The sequence below is a fragment of the Manacus vitellinus genome, unplaced genomic scaffold (genome assembly GCF_001715985.3).
Source record: "Manacus vitellinus isolate BGI_N305 unplaced genomic scaffold, ASM171598v3 scaffold_3_pilon, whole genome shotgun sequence".
NCBI classification, from domain to species: Eukaryota; Metazoa; Chordata; class Aves; order Passeriformes; family Pipridae; genus Manacus; species Manacus vitellinus.
This window is the reverse complement of record NW_021940535.1, coordinates 34,499,935-34,522,706: the sequence shown is the minus strand read 5'-3', so window position 1 is coordinate 34,522,706 and position 22,772 is coordinate 34,499,935. Positions and strand designations below refer to the sequence as shown.

At 40.9% G+C, this 22,772-nt stretch overlaps 3 protein-coding genes across 6 annotated transcripts in view; 2 read left to right on the top strand and 1 right to left on the bottom strand.

The window, feature by feature from the left end:
• NMT2 (N-myristoyltransferase 2) overlaps positions 1–8,903 on the top strand; it is a 33,069-nt gene extending 24,166 nt beyond the window's left edge. For both annotated transcript variants that reach the window (XM_018075479.2, XM_018075478.2), the window contains exons 9-12: positions 228–398; positions 2,623–2,790; positions 6,891–7,028; positions 7,230–8,903. In XM_018075479.2, coding sequence (XP_017930968.1) covers positions 228–398; positions 2,623–2,790; positions 6,891–7,028; positions 7,230–7,250 — 498 coding nt within the window. In that variant the 3' untranslated portion in view covers positions 7,251–8,903. The remainder of the gene's footprint in view (positions 1–227; positions 399–2,622; positions 2,791–6,890; positions 7,029–7,229) is intronic.
• Positions 8,904–11,340: 2,437 nt separating this feature from the next.
• RPP38 (ribonuclease P/MRP subunit p38) lies at positions 11,341–14,727 on the bottom strand. 3 transcript variants are annotated; one of them, XM_018075480.2, is made up of 2 exons: positions 14,604–14,727; positions 11,341–12,756 (listed from the first exon to the last, which is right to left on the bottom strand). In XM_018075480.2, exons 1-2 carry the CDS (start codon positions 14,682–14,684, stop codon positions 11,878–11,880), a joined length of 960 nt encoding a protein of 319 aa, XP_017930969.1. In that variant the 5' UTR covers positions 14,685–14,727; the 3' UTR covers positions 11,341–11,877. The 3 variants fall into 3 exon arrangements, with proteins under 3 accessions (XP_017930969.1, XP_017930971.1, XP_017930972.1); XM_018075482.1 differs by lacking the exon at positions 14,604–14,727 and adding an exon at positions 13,838–13,913; XM_018075483.1 differs by lacking the exon at positions 14,604–14,727 and adding an exon at positions 13,458–13,804.
• A 313-nt stretch (positions 14,728–15,040) lies between these two features.
• Positions 15,041–22,731, top strand: ACBD7 (acyl-CoA binding domain containing 7). Its single transcript, XM_008930112.3, has 4 exons — positions 15,041–15,902; positions 22,091–22,208; positions 22,312–22,374; positions 22,459–22,731. The coding sequence occupies exons 1-4, from the start codon at positions 15,891–15,893 to the stop codon at positions 22,530–22,532; spliced, it is 267 nt and encodes an 88-aa protein (XP_008928360.1). The 5' UTR covers positions 15,041–15,890; the 3' UTR covers positions 22,533–22,731.
• The last annotated feature ends 41 nt before the right edge of the window (positions 22,732–22,772 follow it).

The following is a 22,772-nucleotide window of genomic DNA, read 5'->3' as shown; positions in this document are numbered from 1 at the left end:
TATAAAGATTGAAGTGCCCCAGACTGTTTCAATAATTAGAAGAGAGGGAATTCTGATTGAAAGCCATTTGTAAAATAGCATAATGAATTAGGTGGCTGGGATGAAGTAGACTAATAATGAATGCATTATAGCAAGTGTAGTGACTCTGCAACCTACTTTCAGCCTTTGCTGTGTTTGCAGTTTTCCTTTCAACATCTTAACATGTATTTTTCTTTTGTTACAATAAGGCCACAAAGACTTCAGGTTTGAGACCAATGGAACAAAAAGATACTAAAGCAGTACAAGAATTAATCAACACTTACTTGAAACAGTTTAATCTTGCTCCTGTGATGGATGAAGAAGAAGTAGCCCACTGGTTCCTGCCTCGGGATCATATTATTGACACTTACGTGGTGGAGGTAAAATACGCCCTCACGGATATGAATGTATATGTGAATGCCTCTTACAATAGTTCATATCAGCATCAAGTTTTTGAAATGTGGGCAGTATGAAAAATGTGTGGTATAGGTAGAATTTGATACCATGATTACAGGTTTTGTTCTTTTTATTGCATTCTGTTAACAAAAAAAAGTTTGGTTGTGATACATTGCAGTGCTCTTATAATAGGATATCTTAAAGAATTCTGAAATATCACTAGAAAAAAAGGAAGAATGATGCAGTGACTGAGATAAGGATTTGGTTTGAATTGACTGTCATTCTCTCAGGTGTAAATGTTTCTGCCATACACCAGTAAAAAACTCTTTAAACCAAATTTTAGATGCACCTGCTGGGAAAATTATGGTTTTTGATGATCTGCTTCAGTAAAATGTGGGGTTTTTTCAATAAATGTATGTATATATATGTTTGAATTTCTGTATATATATAGTATATATCTACATATAAAATATATATGCACCTACCACCTCCACCTTCCAAATGGTTGGTGCTAATGCTCCTCTCAAAATAAGCAAATGCAGGAAAAGATGAGCATTTGGAATGGGTGCAATAAAGCTAGTGGAGAAAGATATGCTCTTCCCTTTGAGTCCATACAAAATCAGTTACAGACATCATATTTAGATAGTGTATTACTTTGTTTAAAGTAATAATGTTATTTAAAAATGATCAGCATAACATCCTTAAACCTACCAGCTCCTCATAGAAGCTGCAGGTTGTGAAGCTCAGTGTTCCCACACTGCAGCCTGAATTTGTGCAGGACCCTCAGCTGAGTTAGGAACCTTAGTGCTGCTGGAGATGAGTGGTCCTGCTCAGCAGTTGTCATTGTCCAAGCTTGGCTTTCTACTTACTTTTTAGTGGGTCTAGTGCTCATTGGCCTTTTCCATTTTCTCATTTATAGTCCCTCCCTTTTCCACACCTTCTCCCTGCCCTCCGCCCTGCTCCCTGGGTTGGCTTTTGGCTTTGTTTGTGACTTGAAACCTGCAGGAGAGCCCAGAAGCACCAGGATCAGCATGAATGTCACACTGGCAGTGCCATTCTAACTGAACAGCAGAGTCTTTAGTTGCTTGTTTTACACTATCTCTTGAACTAGTTTTTCACTATAGAAAATGGAAGTTTTTTAATGCTGGAGATTGTAACCTGGAGATGTTAGTGTCAGACTTTTAAATCATCTTTGTAATGTGCAGAGCTAAAACCTTAAAATACTCTGTATAATTTCTGAGTTAACATTTTCATCATCCTTACTGAATTCAGTGAGTGACTTAATAACTTTTCTGTTACTCTCTACTACAGGATCCGTACCTGCTCTAAGACAAATAGCTTTTCTGCATGTGATAGGTTCAACTGTTTTACTTTTTACTGTAGCAGTACAGTTAATTTAAGGATCCATGTGAGGTCCTTCATTGAGCACTAAATAGTGAGCACTAGTCATTCAAAAATAAACAAGCAATAACGAGCATTTGTGTGTCTCCTTTGCCTTATCTTCTTGGAAATAGCAGGAGAGAAAATCTGGGTAATTTTTTTACCCATGTTATAATTATTTCCCATTTCCTGCTAATCTATGCTCTTGGAGATGGTTAAATTTCCTTAGGTGCGTGAAATATTAAGAAGTTTTATGTAGTATATTTTAAATTTCTGTACAAGCACCTTTTTTTGATGACTGTTGGTTTTATTAAAATTTCAGTGTGATTTAGCACTGTTATCCAGATAGTTACTTGTGCTTGGTGATTAATAATCATAAGCTGATTTAAATATGCTTTGTACACCAGCACAGTATATTTTTTCTCTATTTTTAGAAAGATGAGAAAATTATTCCTCAACATTAACATCATCAGATTTCTTAAAATATCCTTAATATTTTGTTAAAAATCAGTTGGAAAAACACCTACATACTTTTTTTTGAAAGTGTGCTTTGTTAGCTCTCTCTATAGCAGACTAAGCTTGAGAAACAAACTGAACTGCTTTGACAACTGCTTGTCAAAGTGTTAGTGGTATAATAGACTAGAAAAATCTAAATGTTTGTTTCCTCAAATCTTAGCCAAGATTAGTTGTTATACCATAATACTTACAGTGCACAAACCTTGCTGGATTTATTACTTACCTTATGTAGAACTGCCATGTTAGCCTAACCAATAACTGAGCTGTTACTTCTTATTAATTAACTTGTTTGGGCTTGGGTTTTTCTTGTAGGGCTCAAATGGTATTTTAACAGACTTCCTGAGCTTCTACACATTACCTTCAACAGTGATGCATCATCCTGTTCATAAAAGCCTCAAAGCTGCCTATTCCTTTTACAATATTCATACAGAGACTCCCCTGTTGGACTTAATGAATGATGCACTCATTATAGCCAAATTGGTAAGTTATGGGTTGTTTGGGTTTTTTTATGCTTCATTCACGAAAGTATTCTTAGGAGTGGTGGCAAGGTAAGAACTGGCAGCAATTTATCCATGCCATTGCATTCAGTTTTACTGTCCACAGCACAGAGTGCAGTTGATGAGACATAGACAATATGTATATCAAAGTACAAAGCACAGTGCTTGTTTTTCCTTTTTACTTTGAGTGATGCTAGGGAGTGACAAGTGCATAAAGATCAAGCACTTGCAGTAGCTTGAACTGTATAAACACCCAGGAGTACATCGATGACCATAGTCACTAAGTATCAGAAGAATGGAAAGTATCACTAAAATAATTTCCCTTGGAGATTAATTAATAACTTCTATCAAATACATTTTTCGGTTTTAAATTATTTTTTATTTCTAAAAAATATAAAAGTTTATTTATGTAAGCTTTATCATTTTATTGTGTTACTAATTGCTACCTCTACAGCTTCGTAGGTGGTGTCATGTTGTAGCTTTTACACATACCTTCATGCATGGAATTACACTGACAGATGGTTTGATTGAATGGAGGGGAAAAGACTATAAATGAAGTTCTTAAGCAGAAGAATTTTAAGAGTTTAGTACTGTCTGATGACAAACTAATGCTCAGCTCTTAGTCATCAGGGTTTCATGGGAGTGCAGTGTCAATACCAATGGTCACATATTCTGTGGCCCAGACCTGTTTAGCCTGGGCAATTCACAGCACTGCACAGGCTCCATCCAGTCCATGGCATCTGTTCTAGCAACCATTCCCAACATGCTGCAGAGCACAGGCATGTTTTCTGCTTTTCATGCTTGACACTTGCCTCTCCAACTGAAGTGTTGCCACCGCACTGCTTGTGGTGTCACTGCCAGGTGAGAGCTCAGCGCAGGTCAGTCTGTGCTCCGAATGACCACGCTCAGAGCCATGGCATGTGGCACAGGGATTTTTTTGCTGGTCCTATAGGAAGCCAGTGATGGTCTGCAAAGGCTGCATCTGTTCAGACTTCAGGCTGCATGATAGCAGCCATGGTCTTCAACTTGTCTGTCTCAGCCATGATCGTTCAGCCCTGCAGCTGAGCTGCCATCTATGACAGGAACTGCTTGCTGAGGCTGTTGACCTATAAGTAGTTCAGTAATTATTTGTCAGGGAAAACTCCTGAATAGTCATGGGGAATACAGAACCCTGCTACTCAGACTCCAGAATGATACAAAGGGAAGTTCAGAAACAGACTTTAAAAGGCAAGTATAATTTTCAGAAGTGGCTAAAAATATTGGTACCGATTCTTAAAAATCAAGATGGAAAAAGGGATAATGGTTGGTCTCCATTTGAAGTGTAGCATAGAGAGCCAAGTGTCTGGCCATTTAAAGGCCATAGGTGGAACAGGTTTGGAGGCAGTTACGTGGTGTGACTGCAAGGATGTATACCTTCCCCTGTGTACATTTCTCTCTGAATGTGACATGTGATTCTTTTATTTTGAGTGGATCATAATATAGCTACAATATATATAAATCCCATTAAATAATGGGATTTACACACCTGTGGATTTCAGAAGTACCTGCTGGGCCTGTCTGCATCATTAGATGCCTAATTACATTTGTAAATCTGGCACTTGAGTTTTACATGGTGAGAGCTGAGGCAAGGAAAGAGAACTGATAAATGCAGTCCTATTCACAGCTTTCTGTTTACAAACATACTGAGTCTGGCTGGGATGGAGTTAACTTTCTTCCTAGCAGCCCATATGGTGCTGCTCTTTGTGACTAAAGCAGGGCTGATAACACACCAGTGTTTTGGCTGTTACTGAACGGTCTTGCTCAGCCTCAAGGCTTTCTCTCTTTCCCCCAGCATGAGTAGGCTGAGGGTGGGCAAGAAGCTGGGACACAGCCAGGAGAGCTGATGCCAACTGACCAAAGGGATATTGCATACCGTATGATGTTCTGCTCCATAATAAAGGCTGAAGCAAGGGAGGAGGAAGGGGGGATACTCCCAGGGATAGCATTTATCTTCCCTAACAATCATGCGTGCTGAGATCTTGCTTTCCAGGAAGGAGCTTGACATCTGCCTGCTGATGGGAAGTAGTGAATGAATTCTTCTTTTTGCTTTGCTTGTGCCTGCACTTTTGCTTTCTCTATCAAACTGTCATTATTTCGATTCACAGGACATCTTGCCTTCTTTCTATTTTCTCCCCATCCTATGGGAGAGAAGCAAGCCACAGGCTGTGAGGGAGTTTGGCTCTTGGCTGGGGACAACACACCATTGTCCCTTCTGCACTTTCACTCCAGATAATAGGGTTTGGAGGTACAAATTTAACTCAGCAAATTGCTTTCAGGGTTTGCGTGCCTGCTTAATGTTTATTTTTATCTTCATAACATACTATATAAAATTAGCTTAGAACTAAGTCTAGTAAAATCTTGGCAGTTACAGGATAAAACACATGACCCTCAAAGTAAAACCCAGAATTTAGAGTTATTCGCTTAGGTTCCATGCATTCTGCGTGCAGAAAGTGGGATTTTGCATCAGGATAATCCCTCCAAAACCCTATGTATTTTAGTGTGGAAGATGATATTCAGTTTCTAGATCTAGAACAGGAGAGAGCCTAGAAACAAGGAAGAAATTTACTTCTGAGTCTGCTTCAATAGTCTGTGAAGAACTGTGAAGAAACTACCTTTGAACAGGAACCTTTTTATACCTCTCATAAGATACTAACCTCAATCTAATCTGCTAATGTTTAGATACTGGACTAAAACTACATCTGTAGAGTTCATAATTTATTTGAATTTTGAGTGCTTAATTGCAGAGTTTAATGTGTCTGTACCTAGAGTGCTTCTCTATTCTCCTCTGCTTCCCTTCCTGCCTTCTGAGATTTCTGTTAACTATCTATTACTAACTTGGAATATTCCAAAATCTGCTTTCAGTGCTAAGTGTCAAATCCTCACCACCTTATTTGTCTTGTTTCTATGTGGTTTTTCACAGCACATTTAACTTAGCAAAGCTTCATCTGCACACAGAGTGATCTTTTTGCAAGGTAGTGGGAAACCTTACTAAACTCACTATCTGTGCTTGTGACTTTATTTTGAATAGTCCTGATGTGGAGCTTAAAATGCTTATTTTCCTCAACCCTCTTTTTTCCTAATATGGGATGCTCATTTAAAAGAAAAAAAAAAACACCTGATTTTTATACTGAGTAAAGAATGTTCCTTACCCCATCTTCTTGTACTTAAGTAATTGAGCAGTATTGTTTTGTAACTTACTTTTGTCTTAAGAGTACATCATGTCCTGCTGGTGCACTACCTTGGTGCTGTTAAGACTGCAAGATCTTAGTTCAGAATCCCTTGCAGTTAGTTGCACTTAAATGGAGTTCTGTATCCACACCCCAAGCAAATTCAGCTATCCACACATGCTGGTTGTCACTTTGATGGCTTAACTGACCTTGGGTTTATGCTACTTGTTAAGAGTTCACAGTAAGTTAGGATTTGGGTGTGTTTGTATTGCTGCACAAAACTCTTGAGACTGATTTGGCCGTGTGGCTCTTCTGAGAGAAAAAATGACTCTCTGAGTGGTGATTTGGGAGATTTATGAAAAGAGGAGTTGGTAGAGGGTGCATGAGTAGGGGAGGGATTATCACCTGAAAGATTTGAGTTCTGAAGACAATGGCATTTCAGAAAAGGACTGAATCACAGAAATATTTTTATTGTTAACAGAATGATAAATTGAAAAACACCATAGGCTGTATTTATGCAGCTTCAGCTGGAATAGGCCATGTGTGTCAAAACACTGTATGTGATTTTAAAAAGTGTGTATCTGTAAGGATAAAATTACAGAAAATGCTTTAGGGACTCTTCAGACCTTAGACCCTGAAAGTGGCTATAAAATTTGTACCCTCTTGGAGATAACCTTCAAGAAAAGCTGTGCTTTATACTTCAGTTTTTATTGGGAATAGACTTGTGTGTGTACCTAATTAAAAGACAAGATTTATTTCATTGTCTTCTTTTCCTTTTAATTAGCCTAGTCTCTTGGATAGTGTATGCCACTGTGTAAAGTGTCATTTGAAACTTTAAAAAGTAAAATTTTTTTTAAAAATGTTTTGCTGTTGCCAGAAAGGATTTGATGTATTCAATGCACTAGACTTAATGGAAAACAAAACATTCCTGGAAAAACTCAAGTTCGGGATTGGAGATGGAAATTTGCAGTATTATTTGTACAACTGGAGGTGTCCGGGCATGGAATCTGAAAAGGTAAAGGAGAAAAAAGAGTTTCTGAATTCTATTAGATGTAATTGTACATTAATCTACACTGGCCAAAAATGGGCAGAAGTTTTAAAATAACTTTTTTAATTGGCCCTTTTTATGATCCATAATTGAGGTGCAGGAAACTACTGATTTTAAGATTTATTGCTATACTTAGACTAAAATACTTTTTTTTTCTTCTTTCTTTAGGTTGGTCTTGTATTACAATGAGGACACTCACATTTCTAGAACTCTGAGGCCATCGTTTTGAGTTAATTTGATCTCCATAACTCTTGGAATGGTATTGTTCAAGAGGAGTAAAAGCACAACGTCGGTGATACTGAAATAGTCCATTAAATCTGAACAATGAAAACATCCACATGTGACCAAATTTATGCATTTTCAGATAGATCAGAAGGCCCATGAAACTCTTCTATTGTCCATGAAAAGAATAAAAAGCACATTCATTTAAGTTTCAAAGCTTAGCTTGCACCTTGATGAGAAGAAGGTATTTTTTTCCACTCTGTAGAAAAGACTGTTTTGTACAAACTGAACTTCAGTGGTGGATTAGGGTACAAAAATATTTGCTATTATGTGGATGAACTGCTGCATTTCTATTTATTAAGTGGTGGTGTATGTTTGTCAGTGTAACCGAATGAAGGATACAACTTCGAGTATCTTTGCTTATTTACTTCACGTGGATGTCATCATTTGGGGGAAAATCAAGAAGTACGATACGTTTGTAGCTCTGTGAAAGTCCTGGATGCTTTTGTAACTGGAGCAGTATGACAATGTACTGGTTTAACTAGTGCATTTGTTTCTCCATAAGCAACGCTGCCAAATCAATAAAAAATACAGATTTGTACTTTGATCTTCAATAGATCAGTGGATTGATTTAACAGTATCGCACTGTTCAGTGCAGGTGTTATCTATGTTGCCGGAATGATAATACATTACTGTACTTAATTTACAGTTGTGGCACAAAACCTTAGTTTTTCCTCAGTAGAATAACATCAGCCTGTGTGTAAAACTAAGAATTTTAGTAGTGCTATCAGGATGTTTATAGTTTGAATGTTTTCAACGCTTCTGCGAAATTGCACATATTCCTTTGTCTACTTTGATTTCCTATGAAGTCTGTAATTCTAATGAGAAGTATCTTGTGTAAATATGTATTCATAAATTGTTCCTGGTAGTGTTTTTATCCTGAATTTGGAACAAGAAGTTTTGCTATATATATGTGGCTGGTAAGCAGAAGAGAAATGCTCTGCCCTCAGTCCTTGGAAGTCTCTGTAACTGCACTTCCTGAAATGTAGGAGGGCTGATCTTTATTGTTGGGTGGAGCTGTTTTAATTCCCTCATGAATGCTCAGCAACGGGAGTGGCTTCTGAAGCACTTTATATGCATTCCAGCGTAGTGTCATAGCTAGATATGATAGCAGTTCTTTCAGCTCATGGATGCTGCAGTAATGGGAGCACTGAGAAAATCTGCATTAAGAAACTGTTCTAGCTGAAAGTGCCAAATTGTGGTAGTGAAGCCTCTGTGCTGTGAGCATCTTTTGAATGTGACTTGAATATCTCATGAAATGCAAATGTCTAACTTTCCTTTTAAACATGCCTGTAATTCTGACAGCAGATTTTGCTGAAAGTTTAATTCTGTACATGAAGATAAATTTGTCTGTTCTTCATAACTGATAGCCCTACCCACCTCCTTGTAGCAGTGGGGTTTTTCTTTCTTCCTGCTCCTTTTCCAATGTGTGAATGGTTTGTGTTTTGGTTTATTTTTCTTGTTGAATTGTGGTGAGAGGATTCTGCCCTAGAAACAGTGATACTTTCCCTTACTGCATTATAGCTCTGTGATTAAAGCATCCGACCTCCTTCAAACAAAGGAAGGGACTGAATGTGGTTTGTCTGACTCCTGGGTGTGCACCAGCTTGGGACCTCATGAATTTAAAAGGACTTTGAAGGAGATCTAATGGTGCAGTTGGGCTTTATGTCTCTGGCCACTCTGATACCTGTCTGCTAGTAGCAGTTACAACAGATGGTGCAGAGGAAGTTTGGACTCTCTATGTGAGGCCTGAGGAGAATTAAGTGCCTGAAAATATCATTGATGGTAGCGGTATCTGAGATAATAAGAAGGATTTAATCTCAACTCTGTCAAAGACTTAAGTTTTTAACTCCCAAAAGGCACGAAGGTGCCCCCCTGGCAGGGCATTCTCACTGGAACCCTCTGGGATGAGGAGGAAGTTCACCAAGGGGCTCAGTGTGGGCTGCTTAGGTTCTAAGGGCAGAGCCTTGTCAATCCTTGCTCGGGGCTGCCTAATGTGAGGTGGGACAGCAGAGCACAGCTCTGTCCTCATGTATAAGGTACTTCCTTGCTAAGAAACAGTCACAACCCAGCTCTTTCCTAATCTGGATGGGTGGTGTTGAATGCCAGGTGGAAGATACGCTCATGTTCTCTGCCTTCCTTCCCCTCAAAAAAATGCACGTGGAAGAAATGTTAGGCAGGTGTTTTCTTTTCTCATCTCTTCTCTGAAATCGGAAGGCAAATCCTCCCAAGTACTGTTGTATGTAAAATTGAGGCCATGATGTGACCAATTATGCCCTGGTAGAAGACAGACTTGAACCTGGGTTTCCTGCAGCCTGGCTTTCTGCCCAAATCTACAGGTTAGGGCACATGAAGAAAGGAGCATGGCCACTCTTTTGCTCTGTTCTGGTAAAACAGTGTCATTTGCTTCTGAATCCAAGGGGTAAACTTCTGTCTCATTTTCCAGCTCACTTTCCATGTTAACTGAGGGTAGGGAGGGCAGAGTTGTGCTCCTGCAGAAGCTGTGCAGCACTATAACTGGGAGCAAATTTATCGATCAGAGCATGAGGGAAGTGGGCAGCTGAGCCTGAGTGCAGGGGCAGTTCCTGGAGGGTTCTGTTCATGAACCTGTGTGTTACCTAACAGCTGTGCAATCCAGCATGGTCTCTTCTGTCCCTCTTGAGTGCTCTTCACCTCGAAGAAGTACTGCTTTGCTGAAGTATCACAGCGTCAAGAGGACATGAATCTTGAAGGTGTCCCAGCCCACACGCACACAGTAAGACAGTTACTCGGGAGGTAAAATTGTGGCAACTCACTTTCGCTTTCTAAGCAGGTATTTAACAATAGATGAGTATCTGTGTGGGTGTCACTGTCAGCAGCTCAATAAGAGAGGCTCTTCTGTTGTTTCCAAACTTGAACCTGTGCATTAGGCTTGCTATAAAGATAAGACTCCTCAAAACCCAATAGGTGTTTGTACAAAAATTGGCAAATGTAAGGCTTGCTCCACCACCTTTCCCACCCGCCTTTTTAAATATCTTTTGATGTTGAAGAAAGAACATCATTTCTTTCCCAAAGTAACTTCCTATCTTCAGAGGGGACACAAGTCCCTGAAGACAGATCCCTGCAGGCAGGCAGCAAAGTGCTTGAAAGATGATTGCTGTGCTTATGTTCTTTACCAAAGCTAATCCTTGTGCTCTGTGTAAATGCTAAGACTTCTATGTTACGGTTAGCCAGCCTGGGAATGAAATACACTAGTGCTAGCATGCCTTCAAAGTTTTATTCATCCAGAAAGCCAGAAAAAAGGACATGTATGAAGGACTGCAAAGCAAGGGAAAAAACCCTTGCCTCTTCTTGCCACCCTCAGACAAGGACAAAAATTTTAGCATTGAATGTTTTGTTTAAACTCCAAGGAGCATCGTGACTACAGAATCATTGCTATTGTCTGCCTTTGTAGTTGGTATCACTGACTTAAGTAATTTCTAAATAAATCCAAGAGACAGATGAGCTATCGGATGGCATTGGAAGTTTGGATCAACAAATCTCTGAAAACTATGTGTAAATTCCACCTTTAAGGAACTACAAAGTAACTCAGTTATTTTAAGCTTTCTTTTACAAGTAAATTCCTAGGCTGTTGATTGTCTGAATTGCAGCAATATTCCCCTTCCTTACTATAATACAGCTGTCTCATTAGGAAACTGTTCATAGTCCCCAGTAAAACTAAAGGAAAATCAAAAGTTATGTGGTATGTTTTCAGTCTTGTAGCACTTATAGCTCTCATCTACTTTATATACAACAGTATATGGCTTATCTCAATTTCCTGGGAAATAATTTTAGACTTCCTTTAGAAATCTAATTGAGTTTAGATTTACAGTTTCTTACAGGAATTGTGTTAATAATGGAAGTTTTTTTTTTTCTTACTGCAGCAGTAGTAATTTGGTTGTGTTTTGTATTTGAAAATAAAGCTTTTCCTCCAGCATACCCTACACCAGGTATCAGGTGAAACCCAAGTCTGCATACATTTGTGACCAAAACAAGTTTATTGTTCAGCAGAAAAAACTATAATAGAGTTCAAAAGGGAAGTCTGCCTGTGCTGTTACAGCTGTTTACTTGAAACCAGCTTTAAAAGACTTATACTGGCATGGACCTTTGTTTAAATAAACTTTCACTTTTGGTATTGATTTGTTTGAGTAATTATACTTAAATCTGTTTTGCTTAAAGCATGCTCATCTGTGTAAAGATACAAAGTTCATTTAATGCTTTGCATTAATTCCAGAGATGTATTAATTCTCTCTTAAAATTACTTTGCTATGTTCATTGCCAACTTTAACTCTCTGATCTCCAACTACAAATGAAATACTTACCCCCAGGTACAGACTGACACTTAAGTCTGAGCAACATTCTTTATTAAAGCAGAAAGTACCTCAACCGAATGCAACATAAAATTCACCTTGTATTCGAAAGCTTTACACTGTAAAGCCTAAAAAGATTGTTCAGTTAGGACTGTGCTCCATTCTGCATGTAAAAAATCAGTTTAATAGAACCAAACTACAATCAGTTATGCAGAAAAAGCTTTTTTCTTTTTGCGAGGTGGTTTCTTTATCTTATTGGGATTTGGGACAAGTTTCTTGATTTTCAAGGGCTGCAAAATTACATTTGAAAGATCAGGCTGATTGCTTTCTGTACGCTTCCGCTTCTGGCTTGTGAGCTCATCCCCCAGTGCCTCTGCAAGCTCGTCAGGTTCCTCATTTTCTGAAGAATCTGTATCTGCATAAGCCACAGATTCTTCAGTTCTGTACTGAAACCACGGCACTTCCAGTGCTGGTATCTTTGGAATTATTGCTTCTATTGTTTCAGTGAATTTATCAGACTGCTTTTTGAAGCCTAGTGCTAAAATGGATGTTAAGCCAAGAAGTGGCGCGACTGTTTCACTGAGCCGGGGCACTTGGCCTGCGGGTGTGGCTCGACTCGCGCTCAGCTCAATGAGATGCGATGTGATCATGGCAGGCTTTGCAGACTTGCACACCAGCAAGAGAAGCAGTTCATTTCTTTCCAATGCTTTTGTAACTTCATTAACTCCAATAGCAAGCTGTCTTCTGATACTTATGTCAGTCCACCCTGGTTTTTGTTGATGGCTTTCTGTTTCCTCCTCTTTAGGGAGTTCGTTGGTGCTAGCATCGCACTTTCTTTCCATTTGTTTTTTTGTAAGGGAACGTTTTTTCTTCCTTGGACTCTCAATCTTTTTAAGTCCAACATGTTTAATCCTTTCTTCTAAGGTCTGTAGTATAAAATGCATATCTTTTCCATCTATGGTTTTCCACTGAAAAACAAAGGGGTTATCTAGACATGTTTTTACAGTGATTTTCTTTGCTTTACGAAGTGTTGCCGTCCCTTGCTGAATTACAGACATCCTGAGGTTCTTCTGTGTTTTGTCACCCTAGGGAAGAAAGAAACATTAGTCGAAGTACTGTACTGTTTGCTGGGAACATCACTACCACAAGCCTCTTTTGGGAATGCAGAAAAGAAATGTCAAATATCCTATGTCAAAGTGATATTGGCAACTATCACCTTCTTCACCGTGCTCAGTGCTAAGTTGCTTTTTTTTGTTTATAAATAATAAAAAAACTAGACTGGACAGCAAGGCAACAGCAGTGATGAAACCCTTCAGAAGCTGAACAAAAGCAGCTGGAGGTATTACAGATGTAAAAAACAAACAAAAAACCACAATCAAACAACCCCACCCCCAGAGTCATGGATTGAAAGACCACTACATTTTTGCTGTTGCACAGCTGCATTGTCCCCCATGCATGTGAGGGAAAAAGCTGAATCACAACATGCTCCAAGTCCCTAAATTTATTTAAGATTTTTAGAAATTTGTCTTTTCAGTCTTTACTCCATGCCTTTGTGTTTTTCTGCATTTGGAAGGCATGACAGAGATCTGCCTCAGACTCTTATTAATTTATGCTGTGAACCCTATGAAATGCCCTGGGCCACCCCAGCAAAGGCCCATCCAGCCCTGCTGTGTCTCCAGCAGCAGGAACTAGAGAAACTGTTAGGGAAGGACAGGCTGCCATTCTCCTCAGCTCCCAAACACACAGAATGGTTGCATCTGGGATGTAAGAAGATCTGACAGCTTACCCTATTAGTCCTTTATGGAGCCATCATTCGTGCAGTTATCTAATCCCTTTTGCTAATCATCATAGTGGCAACAACCAAAAAGTGGAAACAACTAAAGAATGGAAACGACCACGAGAAACCTAAAATGCGACCGAGTTAGAAATGGAAGCTTATGACAACTTAAAAAAATTAGCTCTAGGTTATATCTTCTAAAAGCTTTTAATTGGGGATGCTCCGATGACTGTTTACAGGGGATATCAAGCAAAGTTAGCAACAGACTCGTGTATGAGAAAGAAGCAAAACATGAGGGATTTCCCAGCTGAAAGATTACAGTTTTCTTTCCAAAATGGGTACTGCTGAGGAAAACAAGCGTGCAGGGATAAGATAAAAGCTACAAGCACCGTGCTTCTCCTCCTCGCGCCGCTGCCACGACCTCCTCGCTTCCCGCGGAAGGGAGAACGGGAGAAGCGCCGCCCACGTTCACCTCCGCCAGGAATCCCTCCAGCCCCTTCGCTCCGGGCGCGCCTGCTCCCTACGCAGAGAAGCGCGGGCCCGAGCACGGCCCGGCAGGACGCGCTGCGGGGGCGGCGAGTCCCTGGGGCGGGGGCTCCCACAACCCTCGGCCGCCGCCGGGACCGACACACCGCTCCCGGCCGGCGCCGCGCCCGCCGAGCGCCTGCGGCCGGGCGGGCCCGGCAACCGCGGCCGCGCGGAAGGTGTGTCCGCTGCCCGCCCGCGGGGGCCGGCCCGCAGTGCCCCGCCCTTCCCCCCCGGCGAAGCCCGCCCCGCGGCCGCTCGCCCCGGCCCGTTCGCACACCGGCGCCGCCGCGCTTCGGGTCCGGCCCGTGTCCCGCCCCGCAGCGCGCCTCCTCGTCCGGAGCGAGGCTGAGAGGAGCAGCGGCAGGCGGCGCAAGATGGGGCGCTCAGGGCGGCCGGAAAAATGCCCCGCGGGAGGCGGGTGCAGCGCGGAGGCGCCGGGTCCCGGTCCGGCTGGGCGGCTGAGCGGGCAGGCGCCGTGGGCGGGCAGCGGAGACCGCTGGATAGCACCGCATCTGACGGTGCCGCTGCCCGGGCTGCGGTCGGTGCCACACGGAGAAACAGCGCGTTGCGTTGGTGGAAGGCAGCACTGAAGCGCTGGCCCGGGAACCTGCGCCTGGCGGGTCTCACCCCAGGTTTAGCACTGGCGCTCCCGCGTTTTGAACCCTCCCGATAATGGGCGCGTAGGCGATAGCAGATTTGCTTTGTCATATGTGAGCTGGCGGCATCGTGGCCAAGTCACCGGGTACTTCATAGGGACTTCACAGCAACCTCGCTGCAGTGCAGTAATGCAACACACTGCACACGTACGTTACATTCTGTAACTAAGAGGACAGGTAAGGACTGGTTACGTTCAATGTTTCTCACAGTCTGCCCCGAGCCATTAACAAATCTTGACACACATTCGGTTTCTACATTCACCTTACTGCACGGTGTGGTTACACGCAGCCTCTGGGCCTGAAAGAGCAGAGCTTCCCCAGCAGGAATAAGGGCTTCGGCGCTTCAGAGTTGTTTTCAAATTTATTTAAAATCTTGTGTTTACTGAAATTTACGTGTTTTTTTTTCTTGTTAAATCCTGGCTTAATTTAACGTGGACTTGCTCTGAGAGAAAACACTCTTTTTCACGGTTTTATGGAAGTTAGTGGGTTAAAAACATGCAGAAACACACAATATTGTGATCAAACTATGCTCAGGGAATGATGAACATAAATGTAAAGAGGTGTGAATACAAATAATTTATTAATGGATAGGATAAGCAGGGATGGAATTTTTTTTCCTTCAGTGGTTACAGTTGTAGGCTAGTTTATCAATTAATATTCTTTTTATTCTGTATTTAGTAGAACAAATTAAAACCCAGCGTTCACAAGGTACCTTCTGTGTGTAGCTGATTGTGTCAGGTATCTATCCCCGGGATGACCTGCAGGTTTTCCAGAGTTGCAGCTGGACAGTGCCAGGTTCCAGGCCGGGCTGGGCGTGGGCACGGGCAGGGGCTGCACCAGAGGGTCGAGCAGCAATAACCGGGCTGGCTGCCGTTCAAGTCACCCAAGAAATTTCTTTTTCAAACAAATGGCTTGAGAATCCTGCTCTATCGCTGCTCTCCAAGCCTGGTGACATAATCCTCAGTGGTATGGAAACGAGCTCAGGCTTTCTGAGGAAACGACTGTGGGCTTAATGCTCGCTGCCCCCACCGCCCCTTCCCCGGGGTTCGCAGCCGCTCAGCTGTGCCGGCAGGGCCCGGGAGGCGCATTGGGAGCGAGCCCGTGTCGTGCCTCAGCCGGGAGCTGAGGTCACTGGGACCATCCCAGCGCCACCGCGCCCGCGCCGCGGGAGCCCTCAGGCAGAGGCGCCGCGTCCCCGCCGCGGAAGGAACGAGGCCGCTCCCTGGGCATCCATCCTCGCATCCATCCTCGCAGCATCATGACTCTCCAGGTAAGCAGTTCTGCATCTGGTGACACAGAGACGCGAGGAGAGGAGAGGCAAGGGATGCACTGTCTGTCTGTGCAATGCCGTGTTGGAGACTGCGGTATTTCTGCAGCATAAGGATTAGTACTGCAAAATCGAGGTTACCTTGCAGCGAGGGAAATTTGCCTAAACCCTTGGAAGTTAAATAATGCATTACTTTCCTACAAGTGGAGGGTGAGAAACATGCTGGTTATTTTGTACAATTCATAGGTCATATAATTTTTAGGAGCCTTACCTGTATAGAGCATGCGTGAATTATTTTTCTTGGCGTCTGCATTTGAGTTTGCCAGGACTGAGTTAGGCATTGAAAGGCAGGTAAATACTTATGTTTTTAGGATCTAGCTAGTTACTTAGAGCTCTAAAATGAGGAGGGAAACTTCTAACACTGAGGCAGTGGTATATGTGCATTTGGGAAGCATGAATAATTTTTAAGTGAGTTATGTGTATTTTTTTTAGATTGTGTGCATCTTTGTTACATTTTGATGGGCTTGTGTTGTAGGAAAGCTTCTACTTCTTACCTTCTGACTAGAGAGAGCTTCCTTCTTCCTTCTCTCTGAGTAGGGCTTTAAATAGTTCTTGGGGAAATTATCTTCATTGCTGGCGTTTAGCCTCCTACATTTTCGAGAAACTATGAATACTTCCCTTGTCTTACCCATGCCATGATGGATTAGGCTGTTTTTCTTTGTTAGGCTTTCCTATTATCCCTTTTACTTTAAGATTTGCAAGCCCTTTTATCCCGGTCTCATAATAATGTCTCTCTCAGATTGGTTAGTTTGCAAAGAGTGGACAACACAATGCTCTGACCTAGATGCAGGGAGTGCATTGCCAGTAGTTCAGCAATTTTCTTCTGAGCTGCAATTATGTTGAATAGAACAGAGGTTTCATTGTGGTGTGTTACAGCTAAGAAGAAGAAAACTATTTCTTCAGTGGGTCAGAACTGCCAATCCCAAACATAACACCACCTTTGTTTAATTAACGATCACCAAAATTATATTTGTTTTATTCTGCCTTGAGTTTACTCTAGAAATTGAATTTATTATCCTTATGATTAAGCAATGAGCCATAAATCACAGTTAGAAAGAGCTGAGTGCAGTATGATATGCTGTTCCACTGTGGTATGCAGTTACACTTTCACATAAAAATCAGTGGTTGAAATACTGCAATGTCTTTACGTATTCTGTATTAGACAGAGGTTTTCTATCCACATTGGTTTGGTTGACAGCCAGCATCCATATTGATAAAAATTTATTGAATCAAGCTATATGGGAATGAGGACAACTTAATAATGTTTTCATTAGGGAGGCTTAAAATATTTATAAGTTTTGCAGACTGTTAAAATATTCTGCATGAAGAACGAAGAATGTTTTTTCCTTTGCAAAAAGGGAGTATGTGATAATAGTCTGATAATTTGTGCATTTATCCCTAGTACATGTGTGTATGTTTCTCTGTAGATATTTTTATGCTTTTAATTTGAGGAGTGAAAGGGAATTTCATTGGCACATGATTAAAAGGAAATTATATTTGTATAGGCTGCTCATAAGCATGTTGTGTAAGCAGGCAAATTCTAAGCAACAGTCTGTGCACAATGATTGGTTAGAGGGGGATGAAAAAAGAAATGTTTAGTATTTATATTTCATTTCTGCATGTTTCTTGCTCTGCAAGATATGCGTTTGCCTATTTTTAAACAGTATCTTGTGATACTTGCCTATTGATGCATATAGAATAAAACTATGTGAAGATAAGGTTATTAACTTGATGGGTTCCTTAATTTATTTTTTTTATCTTTTGTCTTGTATAATCTAACAGTGCTTCTGGTTCATTCTTACTCTGAAGTTGTGGTTTAACTCCAGCTAGCAAATAAGGACCAGGCAGCCACTTGCTACCCTTTCCCCCACCATGGGATGGGGAGGAGAATCAGGGGGAAAAAAAAAGTAGGAACTCGTGGGTTGAGATAAGACTAGTTTAGTAATTAAAGCTAATTTATATATAATATATAAAATTTGTTAACAGTAATAAGAGAGAGCGCATGCACAATAAAACCCAAGAGAAACAAGGGATGCACAACACAATTGCTCACCACCTGCTGATCAGTGCCAAGCCCATCTCTGAGCTGCAGTCACCCCCTCCTGGCCAATCCCCCCAGTTTATATACTGGCCATGATGTTCTGTGGTGTGGAATATCCCTTTGGCCAGTTTGGGTCAGCTGTCCTGACTCTGCTCCTCCCCAGCTTCTTGTGCCCCTCCTCACTGTCAGAGCATGAGACACTGAAAGTCCTTGGCTCAGTGTAAGCACTGCCCAGCAACAACCGAAACATCAGTGTGTTATCAGCACTATTCTCATACCAAACCCAAAACCAAGCACTGTACCAGCTACTAGGAAGAAAAATGAACTCTATCCCAGCCAAAGCCAGGATGGAAGTTTGGATCAGAAAACAATTCGAGACGTGGAAGATTTCCACTGACTTGAATGGTCCTTGTATGTCAATGCTGCCAGAGGCTCCCATGCAGTAGTAACTTATTTAAACTTTAAATAACATGTGGCAACCCAGTTATGTTTTATTACTGATACCACTTCTTAATCTTACAGTTAAAGACCATGAATGCTGCTTTTGTTTGCATGTGTATGGATAATATTAAGAGATGTCTGCGATGAGGAGTCAGTGATAGGTACAGTCAAGAATGTCACATTACTGGTATTTGGCTTAAGATTAAATATTCATTTTAATAAAATTTTACCAATTAAAAAAATCTGAAGTGTGGTGAGTCATCACATTTATTGTCATACTGTTGTTAGTGCATATTTTTCTGTCATTAGACTACAGTCTTGCTACCTGAGTACAGAACTCCTTCATATCCTAATGCTGCAGTGTCTGAAACACTGTGCAGCAGCCTGGCATGACTGGAGTGACTCAGGGGTAGGCTGGGATGTAAATTCAGAGCATGTGAGTTCCTCTGCAGTATGTGCCTATGTCCTTGCTTCTGCCCTGAGATAAACACAAAGTGGAACAGGCTTATTTCCATGGAGGGATAAGCCACCTGTTTGTCACGGAACATAGTGAAATAAAGAGTCATACGAGCAATCTCACAGGTATGGAGTTCAGACTCCTATTCTGCTTATAGAGATGTCCCATCCCTGCTCCCAGGCTGAAGGCACCCACACTGTGCCTAAGGCACAGGGCAGGGCACTTTTGCCCCAAACCCCAAATTCTCTCCCTCTGTTGTTGTGACTTGCTGGCCTCAAACATGTGGGTTCACACTTCTGATTTTGCTTTTGAAAGGAAGGAAAGTGTAACTTACTTACTTTCTATGGCCCTTGTCAATTTTTGGTGAAAAATTAAAAATGATCTTAACATCTGAACTGAAGTATTTCAGGTAGTTGTAGGAATTCCAGGTACAGTTACTCTGCAGAAGGAGAACAAGAGACAATACAGCATAAGACGAAAAATAAAGATTGCAAGGCTTTCATGAAAGCAAATATTAATATTACAAAAAAAAGCTGAGAAGCGAATGCTGTAAGGTCATTTCAACATTATTGATTCAGCTTTTATATGTAGTCTAGGGCACAAGATTTTTGTTTATCTAAATTATATATAACATATGTACAAAACATATAAACGTATCCTGAGCCTTTTGGTATTTGTCTTGCAGTGCTCCCAAATACTCGGTTGGTTAAAAAAAAAAAAATCCAGTGTTTACTTCTGAAAAGAAATCAGCCACAAAAAGTTGGACTTAAAGCTTCATGTTTTTCAGTGATTCTGTGATATAGTAGTAATACTGAGAATTATTTTTATTAAAACAGGAACAAACTGCATAACTAGTTACATGTTTTCAGTCTACAAAGTTTTAGATTTAAGAATATAATTTGGAAGTAATTTGGTGTAGAATTTATTCCAGAAGCTCTGCCAAATAGTATACTGTATAGAATGACCAAGTTTCAGAGTTTTCAACAGACAAATTGCACTTGGAATCTTGCTAATTCTCAGAAGGATTGTTACATTCAAAATAGGACAGCAGCATTTCTTAAAACAGTCTTTATTAGTTCTAACACACCAGCTGTCCTCTGTATTCCTGCCTCCACTACTGGGCATTTGGTTCTGGGAGGCCTTGGTGAGAATCTCCCAGAGACTCCTGCTTGTCAGTTATGCAAACACTGGTTCTCACTGAGTTGGAAGATTATTTGTTAAAAAGCATCCTCATTGCTGCAGGATTTTTGTCCTTTCCTTCCACCGCATTTTTAAGGGTGCTACAAACTGACAGCTAGAGATATGTATTATCATCATGAACCCTTCCTGTGTAATGTTCTGTGAATTCATAGCTGCAGTTTAAAGAAGATTCAAGATTTATTTTTAATTGCTGTTTTGCAGGGAGCATTCCTTTGCTAGAACACCCTTTTTATCGTACATCATGATTTTTTAAAAACATCCCTTTTAAATGTACCTCTCTGCCTGCTGCTCCTTGTCATAACTCTGGTGTTACAGATGTACATTCTCCTGAGGCATGCACTTTTATTCTTAGGAGACTTGTGCTTTCCCTTGGTGGGTTTCAAATGGCAGTTCAAAATTTTGCAAAAAAATTCCTCAGAAGTTTGTGTCTGGGGAACCTCACTAGCCAAACTAAATTTCCATACCAAAATTAAAAAAAAAAAAAAGTGAATTCCATCTCAGGAGACAGAGTGACTCATTTGGTGGGAGAGTGGCCAGTTTTCTGTGCAGGAAGCTGCAGTGCACTCAGCTACCTGCCCTTACCCTGTTTCACCTGCTACTCCTGCCTTAATGCAGCCATCAGCTGATGTCTCCTTACATAAATGAATACGTAGTTTCATGATTCCATGAAGGGGCCTTTCTGTGAAGAAAGATCCATGAGCATCACTCTCTAATTAAATTATTTCCAATTTTTTCTTCTTAGCTTTAAAACCAGAAATAGCCTTTCTCTTGTACTTTTTCTCTGTTTAAATAAAGAATGCTATAGTGAGTCCAGCTCTCATTCATACTTGCTTATTTCTATCACCTGATCCACCCAGCACAGTCGGTTGCCAAGGAGAAAGGCATCAGTTAAGGAGACAAACGTGCATTAGGTTTCCTTATTAAAAAAAAAAATGGTCTTTCCTATAACTAAGGGAAAAGGTGGTGTAAAGAAGCACAGTACAGACTTCTGAGGTAATACTAGGATCTCAGTTGTTTAAACAGAGCCACAGCATACATGCTGAAACCAATGTTGAATATGCTGCTGATTTTAAGACCCAAGTTTTAAGATTTTTTTTTACATTTTATATGTATATGTGTGTGTGTGTGTGTGATAGCACATCTTGCAGGATATTTGCTTCTGCAAATGCAGATCCAACTTAAAAGCTAAACTAATTATTGAAACCAGCATATAGCATATGAAAGTACCTATACCTTTTTGTGTTGGAGTAGTGCAGTGACCTGATGGGTCAGTGGTCACTGTATGAAATCTGTCTCCCTGAAATGTCCTGAGCATGGGCCAAAGTCTAGCCCAAGACTTACTATATGGCCTCAGGTTGATGTGAATGTGTGATGCATGATGATGAAAGGAGTACATTTACAGTGCACTCTTGTGCTCTACTGTGTTTGAGAGCTGGGTGTGGAAGGTGGTCCTGGCAGTAGCACTGCTCATCCCTGTGAGGTGTCTCTGTGCCAGCTGTTGATCACCTACTCTGCTGTCAGCAGAGCTGTGGAAATGAAGGGTGAAGTGGGCAGTGCCCCTAAGAGGGTTTTCAAGCTCCACCACTTGAATCAACACTGTGGAAGCAGAGATTACTGCTGGGGTGTAAAGTTCAATGAACACCTTCATACCCACAGTGTGACTGTGAAAGACACGCCCTACATAAATTGTGGAGGCTGCCTGCATGAATATATCTGTAGCTATTCTGGCACTGGACAGTCTGTAATGGTTCCAAGTGTTTAGATGTAAAACTATTTATCTTAGAAGTACAGACCCTATCAGCTATGTAATCCTAGTTCCTCTTCTCATGACGTACAGTTTCATTAAGCTGCTTTCATGGATAAACACCTCGACTTACCACTAAACCCAAGCGAGTGATTGAGAATATGTAATGATACTACTGTGTGCCCTGTGCCTCATGTTTTAAGCACGCCCCTTGAGAGGAAAACCAACACTTTCTGTTCTTTCATCAGGCTGACTTTGATGGTGCTGCAGAAGATGTAAAAAAATTAAAAACAAGACCAACTGATGAAGAACTGAAGGAACTATATGGATTCTACAAACAGGCTACCGTTGGAGATATTAATATTGGTATTCCTACATATGCTTCACATTTACTCCCATACCTTGATGAAATCAAGCTGATGTTATGTAAATCGGCATGATAATCAAACGTATGCATTTATTTTGGCAGAATGTCCAGGAATGCTAGATTTGAAAGGCAAAGCCAAATGGGAGGCATGGAACCTGAAAAAAGGTGTTAAACCAATTAAATTTACATCATGTAGTCATGTTTAGAGGACAAATGAGGAAAGATAATGATTCCTACTTTCCTTTACAGGTTTATCAAAGGAGGATGCCATGAATGCCTATATCTCTAAAGCAAAAGCAATGGTAGAAAAATATGGGATCTAGAATATTCAAAGTAATTCCCACTAATAATTAACTCTTCAGTAGCTAATGAACTAACTCTGTTGAGAACACTGCAATACTAACTCCTTACTGTGTAGTCTGACTAATATCTTTTAAGCATAAGTTGACTGTAAAGGGTATTTATATACATACTCTATTTTTAGATTGTATCTTATTCTAAATAAATTTGAACCTAATAAATTAAGCTTTCTGTAAGAATTGTGGATTTTTGTGGGTATTAAA